Below are 22,760 nucleotides of genomic sequence, written 5' to 3' on the forward strand. Positions count from 1 at the left end.
AGGACTAGAATTATGGGGTAAGTGGATTAAATGGGCTTGTTTTCCCAGGAGTAAGAGCTGGCTATATGGCAACCCGAGAGGCATACACAATAATAGAAGCACAAGTAGCAAAATTTCCCTAATGGCTAGGATATCAAAACAGGAGGACATACAGTTGCAAGAAAAAGTTAATGAACCCTTTGCAATTACCTGTTTTTTTTTGCATTAATTACTCAAAGTGTGGTCTGATCTTCATCTAAGTCACAATAACAAACAATCTGCCTAAACTAATAACAATTATATTTTTCATGTCTTTATTGAATACATTAATCATTCAGTCCAGGCTGGAAAAAGTATGTGAATCCTTGTATTTAATAACCGGTAGAACTTCCTTTAGCAGCAAAAACTGCTGATCAGACTTGCACAACTGTGAGTTGTTTTAGACCATTCCTTCATACAAAAGTTTCAGTTCATCAATATTTCTGGGATATCTTGCATGAACAGCCCTCTTCAGGTCATGCCACAGCATCTCAATTGAGATAAGGTCTGGACTTTGACTTGGCCATTCCAAACCACAAATTTTCTTTTTTTTAAAAAAAAGCCCAACACATTCTGTTGTTGATTTACTCGTGTTTTGGATTATTGTCTTGTTGCATCATCCAACTTCTATTAAGCTTCAGGTGACTGACCACTACCCTGACATTCTCCTATAAAATGTCTTGATATAATTTTGAATTCATTGTTCCCTCAACATCATGGGCTGTCCAGGCTGAGGCAGCAAAGCAGCATGCTCCTTCCACCACACCTCAACAGTCGGGTTGAGGTCTTGCTGTTGGTGTGCAGTGCCCTTTCCCGTCCAAACATAGCAGTGTGCATTTTTGCCAAAAGTTCAACTTTTGTCTCATCTGTGCAAACTTGAGACTTGCAGCAATGGTTTCTTTTTGTTAACAGTGATTTCCTCTGTGGCAGGCACCCTTCCATGAACACCATTCTCATTTAGTGTTTTTCTTTAACTGGACACATGAACAGAGACTTTAGCAAGTTCTAGAGATTCCTGCATGTCTTTTGCTATTACCCTTGGATTCTTTTTCACCTTTAGCTTTGCACATTGTGCTCTTGGTGTGATTTTGCAGGATGTCTACTGCTATGGAGTACTAAATTTCCTCCATTTGTAGACAATTTCTTACTGTGAACTGATGAACACTCAGCTCTTTAGAAATGCTTTTGTAGCCTTTTCCACCTTCATGCATCTCTCCAATTTTCCTTCTAAGGTCCTCTGAAAGTTGTTTTGATTGAGGAATGGTGCACATAAACTGATCCTTCTTAAGAGCAGGCTTTGTTAGAAACCTGACTGCGTGCCTTTTGATAGGGCAGGGCACCTCTACAACCCACGTCTTCGATTTCATCCTATTGTTTGGAACACTTGACACAAAATAGCTTTTGTGGAAGGCATTACCCTAGAGGTTCACACATCTTTTCTGGACCTAGACTATTTAAATGGTGCACTCAGTACTGAGGAGAAGTGTGTCATCAGTTTAGGCAGATTGTGTTTGTCTATTATTGTGACTTAGATGAAGTTCTGACAACATTTTGTAAATAATGCAGAAAACCAGGTAATTTCAAAGGGCTCATGAACTTTTTCTTCTAACTGTATGTTTACAGGCAAGAGGATTTTTAAGATACTGTAATCACTTTATACAAGGTAATTGACATCTAGCATTTGGTGATGGTGGAATCAGATAGAACCACTCTATTTGAGACATTTAGATAGGCACTTAAATAGACGAGAATACAGCTGTAGCTCAAAGATGGTGCAAGTGGCTAAAGATCAAAATGGTCATGGACTGAAGAACACATTACACACTATCACTTGCAATCTTGTACATTTATTTCTCCTGCCTGCTCAACACTTTGCCCAGGTCTCAATTATAACAGTAGCTCAGTTTCAGTAAGCAACTATGCTCCCACAAGTCCCTTGAGAAGCTTGAGCTCCTTCCCATTAGTTAAAATGTCTGAAGCCCCTTACCTTCTCAGCTTTCCCACCATGGCTTTTCCAGATGACTACTTATTTCTTGGCCACTTTATCTTCCAAGTAATTCAGCAGCCAGTTAGAACTGCTTAAATGAAGTCTGGCATCTCGTGTATTAAAAATCTTTGGCTCCAACTAAAAGTATCCTGTGAGTGCAGAGTCCATGGAGACTTGGTGAAGACAGGGTAAAGGTGGCAGTTTAAAAAGACTAAATAAATTTTAATAAACACAGCAGGTAATGTGTCACAACTCTTAACATGTCACTTCAGCATACTCAGAATCCAGGATAGGAGCAGTGCAATGTAGTGAAGAGAAAATGTTGATATGAAAAATTATAGAAAATTATGATGCATCTTATATCAAGAAAATTGTTTTTTTTTAAAAGAAAATGTACAGCTGTGATTATTTTTGTAGGAATGGAAACAAGTCCTAGATTGAAAATCCTTTTAGTCATTTTACTCTCAACTATGAACTACAGATTGAGTCATCCATTGGTAAAATTGTATTAACTGCAAGATCAAGTGACATATCTTCCAAGCACTGAAGTGAGCACACTCATACACTAGTACCAACCTGGCCAGAACATGTATGCTATTGCAGAAGTCCAATTCTAGCACAAATTGTGTGCAAGTATGCCTCTGGTCAGAGTTTATCCTCAAAGTTTCAGTTAACATGATAATTAGAATGGATTTATTTCATTCGACTGTAGCCACGAGTTAGGATCAACATCAAGGGTGATAAGATTAATACTTTTCATATTTGATTAATGCCAATTTATTTTTACTCATGATAAAGTCTAATGATCTTTTCCTTAGTTAGCTGTAATACAAGTGGGCCCAACACCCATTTCGGATTTCAGCACTAAAATCCATGCCTTATGATCCAGTGGTATATTGATAATTTGAATAGTGGCTCTCAAATGACTTGAGACAAGCAGGTCAAAAGATATCAAAAGTTTCTACTTTAAAAAAAACCCACCAGAATGGAAAAGGTATTCTACATAAGAGAAGATGGGCAATATACTCAACTGCTTAAATCAAACTCCAATAGTAACTTGTTATTTCCAGTGTTTGTTTTTGATTTAGTACTTGCATCACATGAAATCACAGCAGTAGTGCTATTTCTAGACCAAGCTTGTTTAAAACCAAGTAGTACAAATATCCAGCAGGTCAAATAATTTGGGATGCCAGATGAACATTAAATTTCTGTTATTCAAGAACAACTTAATGGGGAGAATGAGCAAACCAAAGTTAATGCAGTAATTGAAATTTTAGGATTTACAAAACGGTAAAAGAACCTTTCTTGTTTAGCACTTTACACTGTGAAAAATATCCCATGGTGGAACGTAGAAGATGGGATGTTTTAACAATTGACAAATTAACAATTTAAAACTCAGGTTTCAACTTTAAAGTTTGTTTCAATAAAAAAAATCCTTCTAATAATTTGCAGATCAGTAGCTGCCACGTCTTGCTGTCAGAAAGCACAAACTTAGAAGGTTCAGTAAAGTGTGTTGAAAGTTCAAAGTAAATTTATTATCAAAGTACATGTGTCACCATATGGAACCCTGAGATTAGTTTTCATGCGAGCATACACAGTAAATCCAGGAAACAGAACCAATGAAAGAACACGTCCAACAGGATGGACAAACAATGTGTAGAATATCAACTGTGCAAGTACAAAAGAGAAAAAAATAACAATAATAAATAAGCAATAAATATTGAGAACGAGATGAAGAGTCCTTGAAAACGAGTCCAAAGATTGTGGGAACAGTTCAGTGATGGGGTCAGTGAGGTAGATTGAAGTTATTCCTTCTGATTCCTTGATGGCTGAGGGGTAATGTACTGTTCCTGTCCTTGGTGCTGCCACCTCTGAGGCTCCTATACCTTCTTGATGGAAGCAGAGAATATGGCCTGGGTGGCGGGGGGCCTTGACGATGCATTCCTGTGACAGCAGTCTGCATACATGTGCTCAGTGGTGGGGAGGGCTTTACCCATGATTGGCTGTGCTGTATCCATTACATTTTGTGCAATCTTCCATTCAACAGCATTGGTGTTTCCATACCAGGTCATGATGCAACCAGTCAATACCAGTTCAACACAAATTTATAGAAGTTTGTGAAAGTTTTAGATGTCATACCAAATTGTACTCTTCTGAACATCCAAGTACAAGCACCGCTGTGCTTTCTTTGTAATTGCACTCTTCTGAAATGGTGACATTGAAGAATTTAAAGTTGTTGACCCTTTCCACCTCTGATCCTCCAATGAGGACTGGTTCATGGACCTCTGGTTTCCTCCTCTTGAAATCAATAATCAGCTCCTTGGTCATGCTGCCATCAAGTAAGAGGTTGTTGTGGCACCACTCAGCCAAATTTTCAATCTTCCTCCATATACTTATTCGTCACCTCTGATTCAGCCTGCAAGAGCAATGTCATCAGCAAACTTATATATGGCATTGGAGCTGTGCTTAGTCACAAAGTCAGAAGTATAAAGCGAGTAGAGCAGGTGGCTAAGTACACAGCCTTGTGGTACACCTGTGCTGATGGAGCTTGTGGAGATATTGTTGCCGATTCAAACTGACTGGGATCTGCAAGTGAGGAAATAGAGGATCCAATTGCACAAGGTATTTTTCTTGAAGCTTATTGATAGGGGGTGGTGGTGTTAAATGCTGAGTTGTAGTTGATTAAAAAGTCTTATGTCCAGAAGTTTTGTTATCCAGATGCTCTGGGGTTGAGTGAAGAGCCAATGAAATGGCAATGGCTGTGGATCTGTTGTCCAAGTAGGCATACTTTAGCAGGTCCAAGTCACTTTTCAGGAAGGAGTTGATACGGTTTCATCACCAGCCTCTCAAAGCACTTCACAGTGGATGTCTGTGTTCTTCCAAGGTACCAATATAATTGAAAACTGTTCGAAGCAGTTGAGTACCCCAGAATGCCAAAGTGAGAGGTTAAAAATATTGGTGAACACTACAGCCAGTTGATCAGCACTGGTCTTTAGTACTCAGCCAGGTACCACAATCAGGCGTTTGGAATATTTGCCAAAACTTTTGTTATTCACTGGCAGATTAAAATAACTGGTCAGAAACAAAGTGGTAAGTAATTATCCAGCCAATTGCTTTCAGCTGTTTCTTCTTGCGTTGACACTTCACTAGAACTGACTAGAGGTTTTGCTAATAAGGATGAATGGTCTGTTTTAATCAGAGAAGATGCACCATTTGTTTTTGAGAAGCAGGATACACTTCAACTCTATCTTTAGTCAGTCAGCTAGACACGCTGCAGGAACTCTGCTTGGCACAGAACGAAAAGCTGTTCCATACCATTTTATGAGCAATGTCAAATAATCCTTCGAAGATTGTTATCCAGCAATTCATTAACAGTCACTGAACATTTGACACTCAAAAACACCCAGATTTCAAAACTGATTAGGACACTATACGGAGACAGTTTTCAAATATGTGGTGAGGCTATTTAGCCAATTCCAGCAGACTGCTGGTCTAACCTTGTAACTCTCAGTCCAAAGGGTGACAGTACCTTGAATTAAAGTCAGCAAATGCATAAAATATAGAAAAGTTTTTTTTTTAATATACACTTATAAATAAGTAGTTTGTCAGGTAACAATAAAACAGTGCAGCAAGGAAAACAAGTCAAACCCAAATGTCTCGTTCACCCTTTTCATCCTCTTCCCCTAAACCCCCTCCCCCCTTCTCAGCACCTTCAGTTTGATCAAAAGATTGATGCGTGATTGAACTGCACAACTTGCTTACTTGATGTGCTTCACATTTCAGTGCAGAGCCATTTACTCACTCTGCACTAAGAACTAAGGAGTTCAATTTTAAGTCAACAGCCACATTTAGAGGCAAAGAAAACAACAACCACAGTTTCCTGTCCCATGATGGACCCAGCTCAATTGATGTGACAATACAGAACAAAATACTGGTCATATCCAGTAGCATTCACTTTTATAATAATCTTAGCATACACAGGGCATTATCTGAGCGACTGATTTATCTCAAGGGAAAGGGGCAGAGGATTAAATTTGCAAACTCAACTGCAGCTAAATCTAAAATCAGCACAGTGCAAGAAATTTGCAAGTAAATGCCAAGCTGTTTACTGTTGCTAGAGTAGAGCAAGTGTATCACAATAGTAGGCAAAAATAAAAAAGAGAGATCAATCCCAGAACAATATTTTGTAAAATGTTTTCAATCCAAGTTCATCCATTGAGATTTTCCCCCCCCCCCACTTTGCATTAACGTTTCAGTGCAGGATCCAAACTAACTTACAAGTTATTTCTAACATATCTGACCCAACTGTAGTTTTGATCAGTGAGTTTTTATCTGAATCAATTTATCTCACCCAGCTGCTTCATTTCCAGGTTACAGGTCTTCTTTGGACTTAAATTGGAGACCATACGTAATCCCAAATAATAAATCAGTCAATCCATTCTACTGATGTAGTAAATTGTATAATGTAGCAATAGCTCACAGTAAATACCCAATGACAAAGGCAGTTCAGATGAAAAGGCAAATCTCCTATTACTAATAATTTTGCCCATCACAACCTTCACTACTCCAACCCTATTCACTAAAAACCCATCCCCCCAGCTAAAGATATGAGTTCCAAGTAAAACATTTAAAATGTTTCTATGTACCATCTAACATATGAATATCAATCATACCACATAACCTGAAACCTGAACTGCTTTCCTTTCATCTTTGGATCACTGAGGCAGAATAAAGATGCTTCAAGAATGGCAAAGCTTTAAAGGCAACTTAAAGACAAGCAGCTTAAACCCAGCTTTGTCAACTTAAATGCTGTCTTTATTAAAACAGAATTTAAAGGGTTAGCATTGATACAAAAATACAAGGCTGGTCACAAATCGAAATGCAAGCACCTTTTCTGCTTAAACTGGAAATACCCCTAGTGAATTATGCTCATGAAGAAAATGCTCCTCTACAGCATAGGGTCTAACACTGCATCAAGTAACAACTCTGTAAGCAAGACACTTTCCTTCAGCATTAAACATGGCATAACCCAATAGTAAAGATACAACAATGCAATTTTCTGAAGTACTGGAATCCAATGTTTTAACTATGTTCAATATTTGAAGACAAAGCCGCATTGCTCGTTAGATGCGCCCATCCTTGAAAGTTGGGCAGGGTATCACAGACGCAGGTTAGTTTGAAGTTCCTGCTTCAGCTCTGCCAGTTTTTTCCATCATTTCCTTTTTGCTTTTGCTGCATTATTTGAGCATCCCTGCAAGAATACAAATCATAAGAAAACAGTTACAAAATTCTTCAGATACATTGAGAATATGCTAGAATAATCTTTTACTGTGCCAGTGCAATTTTACAGATTGAGACAATGAGCTAAAAAATGGTGCCATGATGAGAAAGTCCAACACTGGTAATAGGCTCCCATTTAGACCCGTCTCTGAATGCACAAAATTTTGACTGACAGTCCAATTCAAACTCAAATTTAACTAAGCCATAACCGAGCAATTGCTGCACACATGATAAACACACCCAGACATTTTAAACGATAGATACCATTCACATGCTAGTAAGTACTTCCACTGGTTGCTTGAATTAGCCCAATATACTATCTTCCCATAAAAATCAGTATAATGTTTAATTCATATTTAAAATGTTAAACTGGCAAAAACCAGCAGACTTGCTATACATTTGCAGCAATTTTGCTCTGTTCTCCTGAACAGCCTCCACCTTATGAAAGCCAGAGAAAAAAATCCCTCTCTCGTTCAGATGTTTGACTCTTTAACATATACAAATTCAATTTATGTTTGGTTTACCTCTGCTTTCTGGCTGCAGCAGATAAACCATCATCCTTTCTTTTCCGCTTATTTTGCTCATTTGCTTTCTTTGCATTTTTCTGGCGAGCAAGTTCGCGTTGATTACCACCTAAGAAAAGAAAAAATCCTAGATGAATGCCAAAGTTTATCATCTTATGTATTTGATAAAGATATGCTTAAGGAAGTAGCCCAAGAAATAGTGGATGCATTAGTGATAATTTTTCAAAACTCCTTAGATTCTGGATTAGTTCCTGAGGATTGGAGGGTGGCTAATGTAACCCCACATTTTAAAAAAGGAGTGAGAAACCAGGGAGTTATAGACCGGTTAGTCTGACATCAGTGGTGGGGAAGATGTGATAACAGCACATTTGGAAAGAGGTGAAATCATCGGACAAAGTCAGCATGGATTTGTGAAAGGAAAATCATGTCTAACGAATCTTATAGAATTTTTTGAAGATGTAACTAGTAGAGTGGATAGGGGAGAGCCAGTGGATGTGGTATATTTAGATTTTCAAAAAGGCTTTTGACAAGGTCCCACGCAGGAGATTAGTGTGCAAACTTAAAGCACATGGTATTGGGGGTATGGTATTGATGTGGATAGAGAATTGGTTAGCAGACAGGAAGCAAAGAGTGGGAGTAAACGGGACCTTTTCAGAATGGCAGGCAGTGACTAGTGGGGGTACCGCAAGGCTCAGTGCTGGGACCCCAGTTGTTTACAATATATATTAATGATTTAGACGAGGGAATTAAATGCAGCATCTCCAAGTTTGTGGATGACACGAAGCTGGGCGGCGGGTGTTAGCTGTGAGGAGGATGCGAGGAGGATGCTAAGAGGATGCAGGGTGACTTGGATAGGTTAGGTGAGTGGGCAAATTCATGGCAGATGCAATTTAATGTGGATAAATGTGAGGTTATCCACTTGGTTGCAAGAACAGGAAAACAGATTATTATCTGAACGGTGGCCGATTAGGAAAAGGGGAGATGCAACTAGACCTGGGTGTCATTGTACACCAGTCATTGAAGGTGGGCATGCAGGTACAGCAGGCGGTGAAAAAGGCGAATGTTATGTTGGCATTCATAGCAAAAGGATTTGAGTACAGGAGCAGGGAGGTTCTACTGCAGTTGTACAAGGCCTTGGTGAGACCACACCTAGAATATTGTGTGCAGTTTTGGTCCCCTAATCTGAGGAAAGACATTCTTGCCATAGAAGGAGTACAGAAAAGGTTCACCAGATTGATTCCTGGGATGGCAGGACTTTCATATGAAGAAAGACTGGATTGACTAGGCTTATACTCACTGGAATTTAGAAGATTGAGGGGGGATCTTATTGAAACGTATAAAATTCTAAAGGGATTGGACAGGCTAGATGCAGGAAGATTGTTTCCGATGTTGGGGAAGTCCAGAACAAGGGGTCACAGTTTAAGGATAAAGGGGAAGCCTTTTAGGACCGAGATGAGGAAAAACTTCTTCACACAGAGAGTGGTGAATCTGTGGAATTCTCTGCCACAGGAAACAGTTGAGGCCGGTTCATTGGCTATATTTAAGAGGAAGTTACATATGGCCCTTGTGGCTAACGGGATCGGGGGTATGGAGAGAAACCAGGTACAGGGTTCTGAGTTGGATGATCAGCCATGATCATATTGAATGGCGGTGCAGGCTCAAAGGGCTGAATAGCCTACTCCTGCACCTATTTTCTATGTTTCTATTTTAAAAAATAGCAGTTGCACATTAAGATTTTAATTAAGATCACAAAAGCTCTGCAGAAGGATGGATAACAAATAGAAAAGTTTCTTCCCCATGCTTTCAGAGACACAATATGATGAATACATTTAGAACATTTATACACTGTGCACAGAAACCAGCACTGATATTAGTTTGAAGTATATGGATCAAAATCCCACCTTATCCTTTTCCCTCATCCATACACCAACACAAAATTAGCATTCATGTGATTCTAAACACTGCAGCAATAATTCAAATTCACATGTCAATTTTAGAAGTATTAGACTATGTATTTTTAAAGACTGCGATGTTTAGAGGGATCTTTGTGTCCTTGTATACAAGTTAACATACAAATAAAATTAGGAAGCCAAAGAAATGGAACACCCTCCTTGTGGCTATGTGGTTAGTTCCCTCCTATATCCCAGAGATATGTTGGTATTGTTACGAAGTGGAGCAACTCTGATGGGGCCCGAAGGTGCAAAGTCGCCCCCTCCTTTTTGAGAATCGCAAGATCGCTATTATTTCGGGTCTGAGATCCAGGAAATGAGAGAGGGGGGGGGGGAGAGAGGGGAGGAGGGAGGGAGAGAGGAGAGAGGAGGAGAGAGGAGAGAGGGAGAGAGGGAGAGAGGGAGAGAGGGAGAGAGAGTGAGAGAGGGAGAGGGAGGGAGGGAGGGAGGGATGGAGAGAGGGAGGGAGGGGAGGGAGGAGGGAGGGAGGGAGAGAGGGAGAGAGGGAGAGAGGGGAGAGAGGGAGAGAGGGAGAGAGGGAGAGAGGGAGAGAGGGAGAGAGGGAGAGAGGGAGAGAGGGAGAGAGGGGAGAGAGGGAAGAGAGAGAGAGAGAGAGAGAGAGAGAGAGAGAGAGAGAGAGAGAGAGAGAGAGAGAGAGAGAGAGAGAGAGAGAGAGAGAGAGAGAGAGAGAGCGAGAGAGAGAGAGAGCGCGAGAGGCGAGGAGCGAGAGCGAGAGCGAGAGAGAGAAGAGAGAGAGAGAGGAGAGAGAGAGAGAGGAGAGAGAGAGAGAGAGAGAGAGCGAGAGCGAGAGCGAGAGAGAGAGAGAGATGCAGAATACACAACCAGGTGGAATGTCTCCTGACATAAGCGGAACGGAACCACTGATTACTGCCATTGTCTCTTGAACAAGGAATTGTGTATTGGAGTACTGTACTATTCATTGAAACCCCTCAGGGATAGCCAGAGTGGTTCTGGTTGAGGGATTGCATCATCCCAACCTGATTAACATCTGAGACCCCGTGAGTGAGGATAAAAGACGGGGTCTGGGGAACACCCCTTAGACACAACCAGGAGAAACGCTAGAAATCCAGTGACAGCGTTTTATAGCGAAAGCCGGTGGGAGCTCGTGTGTGTCTTCCCTTGCCTGGGTGGCGGGCTCATCACGGAAGAACGGTTTAGCTAAAAGGACGGATACGGATCAAGACCGTACCAAGAAAGTCGGCCAAGTTATTCTTCTATTTCTCTCTCTCTCTCTCTCTCCAACAATTGCAACACAGCGACAAGCAAATGACGGCAGCCTGTGTGAACTGAAGTGAACTTTATATTTCCAACGGACAATTCATTATCCCCTAGACAACGATAGAGCTTGTTTCTTATTGATTATTATTATACCCGCACTTTTAGGTTTAGTATTGACAACGTATATATCTGTATATTTGCATTGATATTATTTTTGTGTATTTTTACTAATAAATACTGTTAAAAATAGTATCATCAGACTTCAACGGACGTCTTTATTTTTGCTGTAAGTAACCCAGTTACAGGGTTCGTAGCAACTTGGGGCCTCGTCCCGAGATTTGATACCAAATTGGAGGGCCAGTAAATCGGGCTTTTAAGTCCAAACTTGGGATCTGGTTGCACGGGTAACCAGACGGGAAACCAGCAAAGATGGACGTAGACGAATTTATAAAAAACCCGACTCCGGAGGCGCTAGAGGCTGCCACAAAGTCGGACTTGATAAATATTGCGAAAGGACTAAATCTCGCAGAGGTGAGGTTGTCAATGAAAAAGCGGGAGGTGCGAGGGCCATAACTCAGTATTATATTGTGAAGAATGTGTTTTCGGTTGAGGTATTGGAAATATCCCTGAAAAGGTACCAGCTAGTGGGACGGCTCAGTAGAGTTGGAAAAATTAAGGTTGGAACATGAAATTAGGTTTAAAACAGCTGGAAGCAGCTGAAAAGGAGAAGGATAGAGCTGAAAAGGAGAAGGAAAGAGCTGAAAAGCAGAGGGAGCATGAGCTCCAGCTAAAGGGAGTTAGAGGTGAAAAGGGAAAAGGAAAGAGCTGAAAAACAGAGGGAGCATGAAATTAAGTTAAAACAGCTGGAAGCAGCTGAAAAGGAGAAGGGAAAGAGCTGAAAAGCAGAGGGAGTATGAGGAGAAGGAGAAACAGAGGCAACATGAGCGGGACATGGTGACGTCAAAGAAAGAGCGAAGAGCTCAAGGGCCAGACCGAGAGGAGCGGTTTAATGTTAGTAGGGAGTTTAGGTTACTACCTCCGTTCGAGGAGACGGATGTTGATAGTTTATTTCTTGCATTTTGAAAAGGTGGCAGTGAGTCAGAAGTGGCCCAGAGATCAGTGGGTGGCGTTGTTACGAAGTATGTTAAAAGGGAAGGCACAACGGGCATATGCGGCGTTGTCTGTGGAGGAGGAGTATGAGAATTACGAGGAAGTAAAACAGGCCACTCTTCGGGCCTACAAATTGGTACCTGAGGCCTATAGACAAAAGTTCAGAAATTTAAAGAAAGTGTGAATCAGACGTATGCAGAGTTTGCCTATGAGAAGGGTGTGCTCTTGGATCGCTGGTGTGCAGCAGAAATGGTGGAAGAAGATTTTCGGCGTTTAAGGGAGTTAATTCTGATTGAGGAATTTAAAGGTTGTGTTTCGGATGATATCCGGATGTATTTGAACGAGAAGCCGAATAAGTCCATATCCAAATTTGCCAGGTTCGCAGATGAATATGCCCTAACCCACAAGACAAAGTTTTCCTCGAATAAGAGTTACCAGAAAGACCGTGGGAACGGTAGAGAAAGCCCGCCGGCTGAGGCAGAGATTCAGCCTGGAGCTAGTGGTAAAAATAAGGAGGAAGAAAGGCAAGACGGCAGGAGGGGTCCTGGCTTGACCTGTTTTAATTGTGGAAAGGTGGGTCATATTGCATCTAAGTGCTTTGCTCCGAGGAAGGAGACAGGAAAAGGGAAAGCAGCAGTCCCTACAGGGTGTATTGTGTTGATCAGTAAATCGACGAGAAAGCCCCAGGTAGATAGAATACGAGAGGGGCGTGAGAAATTTATTTCAGAAGGGACCGTGTCTGTGAAAGAGGGAGAAACACCAGTTCCAGTGCGGATCTGGAAAGACACTGGAGCTGAGCAGTCATTCATTCTCAGTAAGGTACTAGATTTTGGTCCTGAGACAGGAGAGGTAGCTTTGAGAGGCATAGGAAAAGGGACAGAAGCGGTGCCTTTGCATAGGATCATTATAAATTGTGAGCTGGTATCCGGACCAGTTGAAATAGGGGTGTGATCAGAATTTCTGAGAACTGACGTAGACGTCCTTCTGGGTAACGATTTAGCTGGTGGTGAAGTTTGGTCAGCCATGAAGCTGACGAGCCAGACTGTAAGTGTTGAGGACCCGCCCCTAGATTCCAATATCTATCCCGCATGCGCGATCACTCGCAGCATGTCAAGAAAGGCAGCCGAGAAAGAGACCAGTTTAATTCAGGCCAGTATCGATTTGGCTGAGACGTTTTTACCAACCGTGTACCAAGAGGGGTTAGAGGGTGGTAAAACGGAGAATAGGGAGGTGAAAGAGAGTAAGGGAGAGGAGGTAGACCTATCCTTAGCCAAGAGGAAATTTAGAGGCACGGAGTAAAAATGAGAAACAGATAAGGCTGTTAGAAGGTCCAGGGTTGGACATGGATGATCTGAGTGGCTTGACAGAACTGTTTGAAGAAGTTGAAAATTTTAAAGGTGTTCCCGATAATGAAATGAGGGCAGTCCTAGATGAAAAGGATGCCATTACCTTGAAGGAGTCTGCTGGGTTGGCAGATGAGGTTGTTTCAGCCCGCAGAGTTGAGTTTACTCCGGGAGTTGCCCAGAGAGTAACTGGATCAGTGGAACTTTGAATTTGAAAAGGGGACGGGTATTTAAAGCCTGGAAGAGGCAGATGTCCCGTCTGAGTGTGTTCAGGATGTGGATGCACGTGGTACTGAACCTAGTAATGAAACTCAGGAAAAGTCTGAGGTATTTGATTCAGTTAAAAAGGAATGCACTCCTTGTGGGTCAGATGGACTTGGTTCAGTGAAGAAAGGGTTAACCTTGGTACCAGTGGGAAGTGAGAATTCCCAGTTGTTTGTGTTTGAAGGTGTGTTAAAAGTTAGTGAGAAGATAAAAGGTGGTGATGTGGATATTACTATTGAAGGAAAAGGGAAAAGTGTAGTTCCTAAGTTGAATGAAGAAATTTAAAGTCTGGATTGGTGTCAGAAGCAGTAACCAGGCTGAAGGGATAATGGCTTGTTAACACGGTGCCTGCGAATCAATTACAGTTTGATTTGGAATGTAAAGGTGCCCCACGCGCTAATGTTATTCAAGGGTGTGCTGTGAAGAGGCAGAATTTGAAATGTTGTTTGGACAAAGAGGGATCACTTGCAAATATTAAACTGAAAACTAATAGAATGAAGGGTCCTGAAGATAAAACTAACGACTTGCTTAAAAATAAAGAATTGTGTGGATGTTCAGAAAATGGGCTACGTTTGGAAAACATTGTTGATAAAATAACTCCTATGAAAGGAGCATGCAAAAGCCTATTCCACACTGGTACGCAAGCTAACCACATGGGAGTTAACTGGAAAAGGGGCGAGGGTTGACGGGATGCCACTTTAAATAACAGGATCCGGTTTTAAGGGATTTCGACAAAGCATGTAAATAATAAAGACAACACCATGGAAGATTGACTGTTAAGTTTGAAAGTAAAATAAAGTATTTGCATGAACTTTTGTAATATACACGAAAGCTAAGATCACAACTCTTTAGTTTTGTTTTGCTGAAGGAATAAAAATAGGTGGTTATTAAATTGGAGTCTGATGCTACAAGAATTTATTAAGGTACAAGATATTAAGATATTAAAGGAAATGACAATGTAATCGCTAACTGTTTAGATGCTGAATTGAATGTATAACTGTATTACTCTGTAGTGAAAAAAAAACTTTTGTATTGTGTTAGATTCTGAAATTCTGTAAGACTCTGTATTAGTTAATTTTTACCTGTGGCAAAAATCCTTAGAAGGATGGGGGTGTTACGAATGTGGAACAACTCTGATGGGCTGAAGGGTGCAAAGTCGCCCCCCTCCTTTTTGAGAATCATAAGATCGCTATTATTTCGGGTCTGAGACCCAGGAAATGAGAGAGAGAGAGATGCAGAATACACAACCAGGTGGAATGTCTCCTGACAAAAGCGGAACGGAAACACTGATTACTGCCATTGTCTCTTGGAGAAGGAATTGTGTATTGAGTACTGTACTATTCATTGAAACCCCTCAGGGGATAGCCAGAGTGGTCTGGTTGAGGGATTGCATCATCCCAACCTGATTAACATCTGAGACCCCGTGAGTGAGGATAAAAGACGGGTCTGGGGAACACCCCTTAGACACACCAGGAGAAATGCTAGAAATCCAGTGATAGCGTTTTATAGCGAAAGCCGGTGGGAGCTCGTGTGTGTCTTCCCTTGCCTGGGTGGCGGGCTCATCACGGAAGAACGGTTTAGCTAAAGGACGGATACGGATCAAGACCGTACCAAGGAAAGTCGGCAAGTTATTCTTCTATTTCTCTCTCTCTCTCTCTCCAACAATTGCAACACAGCGACAAGCAAACTACGGCAGCCTGTGTGAACTGAAGCGAACTTTATATTTCCATCGGACAATTCATTATCCCCTAGACAACGATAGAGCTTGTTTCTTATTGATTATTATTATACCCGCACTTTTAGGTTTAGTATTGATGACGTATATTATCTGTATATTTGCATTGATATTATTTTTGTGTATTTTTACTAATAAATACTGTTAAAAATAGTATCATCAGACTTCAACGGACGCCTCTATCTTTGCTGGTAAGTAACCCAGTTACGGGGTTCGTAACAGTATGTTAATTGGCTATTGTATTTAACTGGGTGTAAAGAATCACTGAGCACATGAGAGAAGATGTGAGTATGTCACACGGGGTGGGGGTTGCTCCAAAATCTAACATCTGCTGAATCCGCTGAAGGAGTTCCTCTGCCTTATCAAGAACGGCAGGGAAATATTATTGCAAAAACGATTTGAATATAAGGGCAAGGAACCTTACTGTAATTACGTACATGGGCCTCCAAAACCACACCTGGGGTATTATGTACAGCTCTGGTATTCCTACCCAAGGGAGGGTTTATTTGCAACACAGTAAAATCAAGGTTCCCTGGATTGATCCTCAAGATAAGTGGGGGGAGGAGGGGGGGGGGGCTATAAAAATAAACTAACTGGGCCACCACCATTCAAGTCAAGAATTACTTAAGTGGGGCTGGCAACATTTCTGGAACATACAAGAATTTTATTGAGCTGAAAGGGTAAATGCAACTATGATGCTTCCTCTCTTGTGCGGAGTACCTAGATCAGAGATTTTCACCTTAGCAGAGAAAGTTTCAAAAGCTTTGCCCTGGAAGGCTGTGGACACAAATGCCAAGTATATTCAAGAAAGATTATTTTTTTAAGATAAAAAGGTACCAAAGAATTAAGATTAGTTCAAAGAAGTGGAGGCAAATTAAATGGTCAGCCCTATATTGAAAGGTAGACCAGGCACAGGGAATAAATAGCCTTCATCTGCTTGTGTTCTTATATACATAATGGATCTGTTACATTAAGCAGAGATTGACTTAGAAAACCAGAAGACAGTCACTGATTCAAAGATAGCTTCTTAAAACAGCCAAAGTAGGCCAGTAGTCTTGAGTTTTAAAGAAAAATATTTTAAAGTTTCTATCATGAAATTAACTCCAAAACCCCATTAGCAGGTTTTGTTAATTTTGGTCCCAGCTTTAGCTCAGAAGAACCCAGACAGTGCAAGCAGATCAGCACCACTCTGCCCAATTAGTGTACACTTTTACTTCATAAACTGCCCAAAGTAAAACAGCTGGTTTGACCAAGATGCCTCTCATCAGAAACAAGCAATGTTTAAATAACCAATTAAAAATTTTTGTTCCTGATTCAAAGGGTTCAATGATAAAGTACTAATACTTTTCTGGCAAAGGCAATTTCTTGTTATGAGCTTGTGCAGAAACAGATTTGTTTTTTAAAATTAATTGGAAGTATCATGCATGATTGAGGATGAACATAAGCTAACTTTGATTCTCTCAACAAGAAATTCAGTTAAGCCTTATGTAGCTTAAAAGATTTGAAAATTGGTATTAACTGAATTAAGTCCAAATCTTATCTTAGTTCCTTCTGTACTTACTGCAATCCTCTCCAACTCATCACTTTTCCATTTTTTTCTTTTCTGTCCTCCTATATCCATCCCAAAAATTACGGCTGTGAGTGGAATGAGCTGCCAGAGGAAGTGGGCAGAGATGCGTATAATAAAAGTATGATGTTTAAATGACATTTGGATGGGTACATGGATAGGAAGGGTTTAGAAATGTGGGCCAAACACAGGCAAATGTGACTGGACTAACACACTCAAAATACTGGAGGCTCAGGTCAGGCTAAGTGTATGGAAAAGATTAAAGAGTCAACATTTCAGGCCCAGGCCACTCACCAGCACTGGGAAGGAAAGGGAAGAAGCCCTCCGATTAGCTCAGATAGGCAACTTGGCAGCATGAATGAGTTGGAACGAACAGTCCATCTCTACCCTCTATAAGCCTTATACTAAAAGTAATACATCTAGAAGTGGAGCCCCAATGTTCAATACCCAAGGAAAACAGGGTATATTTTTCTATTAAATCCCATTGATTTATTCTACACCAGGAATCGTTGGAAGCCAAGAGTACATTCAAGGGGAAGATCTATGGACTACTTGGAGGCAGATACATAGGGATCTGGCAGGGAAGTAGAATAGAGGCATGCAATCAATGATTTTAGCTGAATCACCATGCATACTCAAGACCCAATGATTATGGCCCACCAATGTTGGTATATCTTATGCACAGAATTTTTGAATGTAGTTTTCAAGTTGACCATTTGTACAAAATTCCATATGTTAAGTATGCACCTCAAGCTATTGAACTTAGTAACAAGTAATGGACAGTTATCAAGAGAACTTTTCAAAAAGCACATTGAAGCCCAGAAGTAGTGGACGTAGTTTTAGAGATGAACCCATTGCAGTGATCATAATAAACATAGATTTAGCATAGGATATGGAAAAGATCAGAAAACCGAACCAAATACTCCCAGTGCAGAAATAGGATTCAGTGGAAGTGAACAAGAAAGCTTTGGAGTGTAGAAGGTTCAAGGTAAATTTAAGGCAATTAGGAACAAGTTCTCAGAATAGCGTGATTAACTCAATTTAATATTCGAAGTATGCATCATCCATTTCAATCATCCTTACATCAACTTAAACTGCTAAGTATGAGAATAGTGAATGCAAAAATCAACATCGAAACTTCTGAAACTGAAATAAAGCTTAAAACTAGAGCTTTAAATGAGTGTGACAATATTTTCATCCCAGAATTAGAATAATTTATAGTATATACACCACTTATATTTTCAAAATGCTCCAAAAAGTCAACCATTGAGTGATGAGCTTGAAGACAGTGTACATGTAATGCTTAAAGTACAGTGGCCTAGAGCTGAGCATACATTCAAGCATTTCAGCAGGCAAGGGACCCTGAAATCAACTTTCTGGCTGCATATAGACCATTCTAATTATTTCAAATTGTTAACAATTGAAAATAGAGCTCATTTATAATCAAGAACAGAATGACAAAGTTCTTTCCTTCCCCGGAAATGGATCATTCAAGTCACTTCAGAGTAAACATAGGCAAGCTTTTCTAGTAAGTGCTGGGGACCTTAGCCTTGAAATTGACAGTCCTGCTATCAAATAGCAAATAAAATAAAAAATATCATTGCACAAAACTGAATCAGATAGCAGATAAAGTGAAATTCCAACCGCAATACTGTTTTTTATTTTACATCTGGCATTATTTGAATAGGTGCAGATTCATAAACAAGTTTATTGTCATTTCGACCATAAGCTGCTGGTACGGTACACAGTAAAAATGAAACAACGTTCCTCCTGGACCCTGATGCTACATGAAACACAAAACTACACTAGTCAGCACAAGGCTACACTAGACTACATAAAACATAAAAAACTGCACTAGACTACAGCGCTGCAGAGGACTACATAAAGTGCACAAAACAGTGCAGTGCAGTACAATAATTATGTAAACAAGACAATAGGCACAGTAGAGGACAAATTACAATATAATAATAAATGATGTAGATGTCAGTCCAGACTCCGGGTATTGAGGAGTCTGATGGCTTTGGGGAAGAAACTGTTACACAGTCTGGTTGTGACAGCCCGAATGCTTCGATACCTTTTGCCAGATGGCAGGAGGGAGAAGAGTTTGTGAGAGGGGTGTGTGGGGTCCTTCACAATACTGTTTGCTTTGTGGGTGCAGTGAGTGGTGTAAATGTCTGTAATAGTGGGAAGTGAGACCCTATGATCTTCTCAGCTGACCTCACTATCCACTGCAGGTTAATCAAATAGTTTTTTCAACTGTATTCCTACACAAAGGCAGATGCTCCATTTATACTTTCACTAACATCAGTACTTCCATTGGGAATCAATGTATTCACCACTTTTAAAATAAGTTATACACAAATTCCACTGATTGCTCTGTTTAGAAAAGCACAATACAATATTTCAAGTACTTCACTATAAAACCGCTTTGCTTTAATTTTTTTTATTTTGGAGATGCAGAGCAGAGCCTTCTCACCCACTGAACTGCGCTGCCCAGCAACCCACTCATTTAACCCTATCCTAACCACCAATTTACGACCAATTAACCTACTAACCCATATGTCTTTGGAAACTGGAGCACCCACATGCTCACGGGAAACTTGTATAAACTTTCTTCGAGGTTGCCAGAATAGCATTGTGTTAAACGCGATGCTACCGTGGCTTATGTTGGAATTAAACTAAGCACTTTCCATGCTTGAAGTGATTAATTTACATTTATCTAGCATTTTTACAGAAGGACAGTATTTGGCAATTTAATTCGGCACCAGTAAATTTAACTCTATTAATATAAACACCATTAAGAATCTACAGTAAAATTTGAAATGTTTATCAATACTGGATATGCAAGATGTAAACTATAAAATGGTATCTCCAAACTGATCTGTTTACAGATTATATATTTACAACAAACCTCATGTCAATTCCAAAGTCCATGGGTTTTTAAAAAAAAGATGTGACTAATATTTTACAATGACCAATTAACCTTCTAAACAATAGGCAAAAGAAACCGCCCAAACAGAATCCAGCTTTCAAATGTAAATTGTGTTTTAAGTTTAGGAGCACAAATTATAGTTGAGAACATTTTAACAGCTGGATTTATATTCTATATTTATTTGATCGATCGATCGATTTATTTATTTATTTGATCAGTGCTTACAATAATGAGGGTTGCAACTTTGCCTCTCTGGGTCAACAACCTTAAGAGCTGGGCAACTTCAGGCGAGGGGGAATGGAAGAGGAGGAATCTACCATTCTCCCCACTCCCCCAAAAAACTGCAAGTATCAGGACAATTGTAGGTAACCCAAACCAAGACCAATAGACAATAAATAGTGATGCGACTGAGAGGATGCACTGTGCTGTAATCTGGTGCAAGCTAACTACGCCCCACACTGATGATGTGACAGCTTAACCGAGACCAGGCCCAGCCACAACTAAACAACTGGCTTTTGGAAGGACAGTGAGCTCCATCTGACCTACAACCTTCAGGCGCACAGCCCCTCTTCTTTAATTAGCCCTCACCCCTCTGCCCTCCTAATGAGCCAGTGTATGCTCTTCGGTGGGCTCGAGTTGTGTTTACGTGGCAGGGGGAGGCGCCCAAGGCCGACGTCGAAACGGCACTCAACAAGGCCTCCCCTACTCCCTCCCGCGGAAGCCCGTTAATCATCACCCCCGGTCTCGGCCCTGCAGAATGTGGCCTAATCAGCTGTTCCACCGGGGCCAACGCCTCGTAACGAGACTGAATGCCCGGGACTGCCACTGCCCGCCCCCACCCCGTCGAGAGCCTGTCTTCCGCCACTCACGGGTCATCGTTCACTTCTTCGCCCGACCGCCGGCTCGGCTCGGCTCCGCTCCGCACACGCCCTCAGCACCCCAGATCCCCGCAAGCTTCGTGAACACAAACCACCCGCCTCTTCCGCCGCATTCTAATTGGGCGCCGCTGCCACTGTCGGCCTTCTCTGTGGCCCAGTTCGACGTCAATCAAATGACGTCACGCGACACCGGCGGAGGGACGTCAGGTTTGGACGCCTGTTTCGGCCGTTCGGCCCCTTTGCGTCTGCTTATCGAGGCGTGTTCTTAATCCCTGAATATTTTAAATCAATGCATCTCTGTGTGTAATATTCTCAGCGTTTGCCAATCACTGCCCTCTGGATGAAGAGAAATGCCCTCAAATCTCTCTAAATAGCTGCTCTCTTTATTTAGAGACTGTAACTATTGGTTCTACACATACCGTCTTTGGGAAACATCCTTGCATCTATCCTGGAATAAACGGGAGAAGGAGGAGGGTAAAAAAGAAATGGAAAGAGAGGACGAATGGTAGAAGAGCAAGGGAATGGGATGAGGGAGGTTAAGAATGTTCTTGTGCTCCAGTTTTACTAAGGACAGTACAGTAACTTTACAGCTAAATTTGATTTAGTAGAATGGGAACCTAATGTTTTTAAAGTTGGGTGGAAACATTTCATGGGGACTGAAACCTCTTTGTCCACAAATTTAAAATGTGTGCAGCTGTGCTTGGATATTAATTTGTAGTAATTTGAATCTATTACTAAATGCTTTTGCATAGATTCAGGGACGATTGACTTTGAATGTCCAGATATGCTTTAAATGTGCTAGGACTATCTGACTTCAGCAACATGTTACAAAATGTGTTTGGACCATGCAGGAATTATTTTTTCTCTACTTCTCTCTAATACTTCTACCGATCAAATTAAATGTATACAGTACTTAATACCTAGAAATTATCCTCTAAGGGTAATAGGTTATCACCGATACCCTTATAGACCTTGTACAATTTTGCACAGTTACGCCTGGGTCTCCCTTGTTACAAAGACAATAATGTTGTTGAAGCATTGAAGTAAGCTAACAATTGTCTAGCAGCACTCACATCTGTGGTGATGAAGTGCTTTGAGAATCAACTTCTGTCTAAGCAAGGACCTGGATCCACTGCAATCTACCTATCGCCACCATAGGACTCTAGTACCTTCCCTCTCCTTAGTGACAGGAGAGGTATCAGAGTCCTTAATAAAAGAGAGGTACCAGAGGATTGGAGGAATGCCAATGTTGTTCCGCTGACTGAGGAAGGCTCTGATGCACCATCAATAACTCTCGGAGACGTGAGGCGAGATATAGGCTAATATTGGCTGGACGAAAGAACAAGCAGCAAATGACAACCACACTACATCCTGGAGACTGAGGCCGGGGCTGTGTCTCCAATCGCCTTTATACTGAGGTCTATGGGAGGAGCCACGGTCAGCGGGAGGAGCCACAGGATCAGTCAGCGGGGGGGGGGGGGGGGGGGGGGCGTGTCCAGACAGGTGTATGTAGTTCACCACGGGCTCTAAACATAAACCAGGAAATTATAGGCCCATGAGCCTGCCATCAGTTGTGGGAAATTTATTGAAAGGTATTCTAAGGGACCAGATATATAAGTGTACAATGTCCTGTGTATGTTACTCAAAATGGCTTCTTTGGTTTGTTACGAGTAGGAATGCTTCTTTGTCTGTTAAATGTTTCTCTCGCCGTTGTTTCGCTTTAGAATGGCTGATATGGTAATTGTATTCATTTGTTAATCAATGGGGAATGTTATTGTGTTTTGTGAGGCTGGGAACTTGGGGGAGGGGTTGCGTGGGCTTGGAGTGTGAAGAGAGTCGGGAGGAAGATGGACGAGGAAGGTGGACGTGTGCTGGACTACTCGTAAGACCACCGGGGTGGTCCCAGGTGCGACGACGTGGCTGTCGGATGATTC

At 41.2% G+C, this 22,760-nt stretch overlaps 1 protein-coding gene across 1 annotated transcript; it reads right to left on the reverse strand.

The window, feature by feature from the left end:
* Nucleotides 1–6,798: 6,798 nt before the first annotated feature.
* serf2a (small EDRK-rich factor 2a) lies at nt 6,799–20,964 on the reverse strand. The gene is made up of 3 exons (XM_073033042.1): nt 20,818–20,964; nt 7,810–7,918; nt 6,799–7,256 (listed from the first exon to the last, which is right to left on the reverse strand). Exons 1-3 carry the CDS (start codon nt 20,822–20,824, stop codon nt 7,196–7,198), a joined length of 177 nt encoding a protein of 58 aa, XP_072889143.1. The 5' UTR covers nt 20,825–20,964; the 3' UTR covers nt 6,799–7,195.
* Nucleotides 20,965–22,760: the final 1,796 nt, after the last annotated feature.

The sequence above is a fragment of the Hemitrygon akajei genome, chromosome 30 (genome assembly GCF_048418815.1).
Source record: "Hemitrygon akajei chromosome 30, sHemAka1.3, whole genome shotgun sequence".
NCBI classification, from domain to species: Eukaryota; Metazoa; Chordata; class Chondrichthyes; order Myliobatiformes; family Dasyatidae; genus Hemitrygon; species Hemitrygon akajei.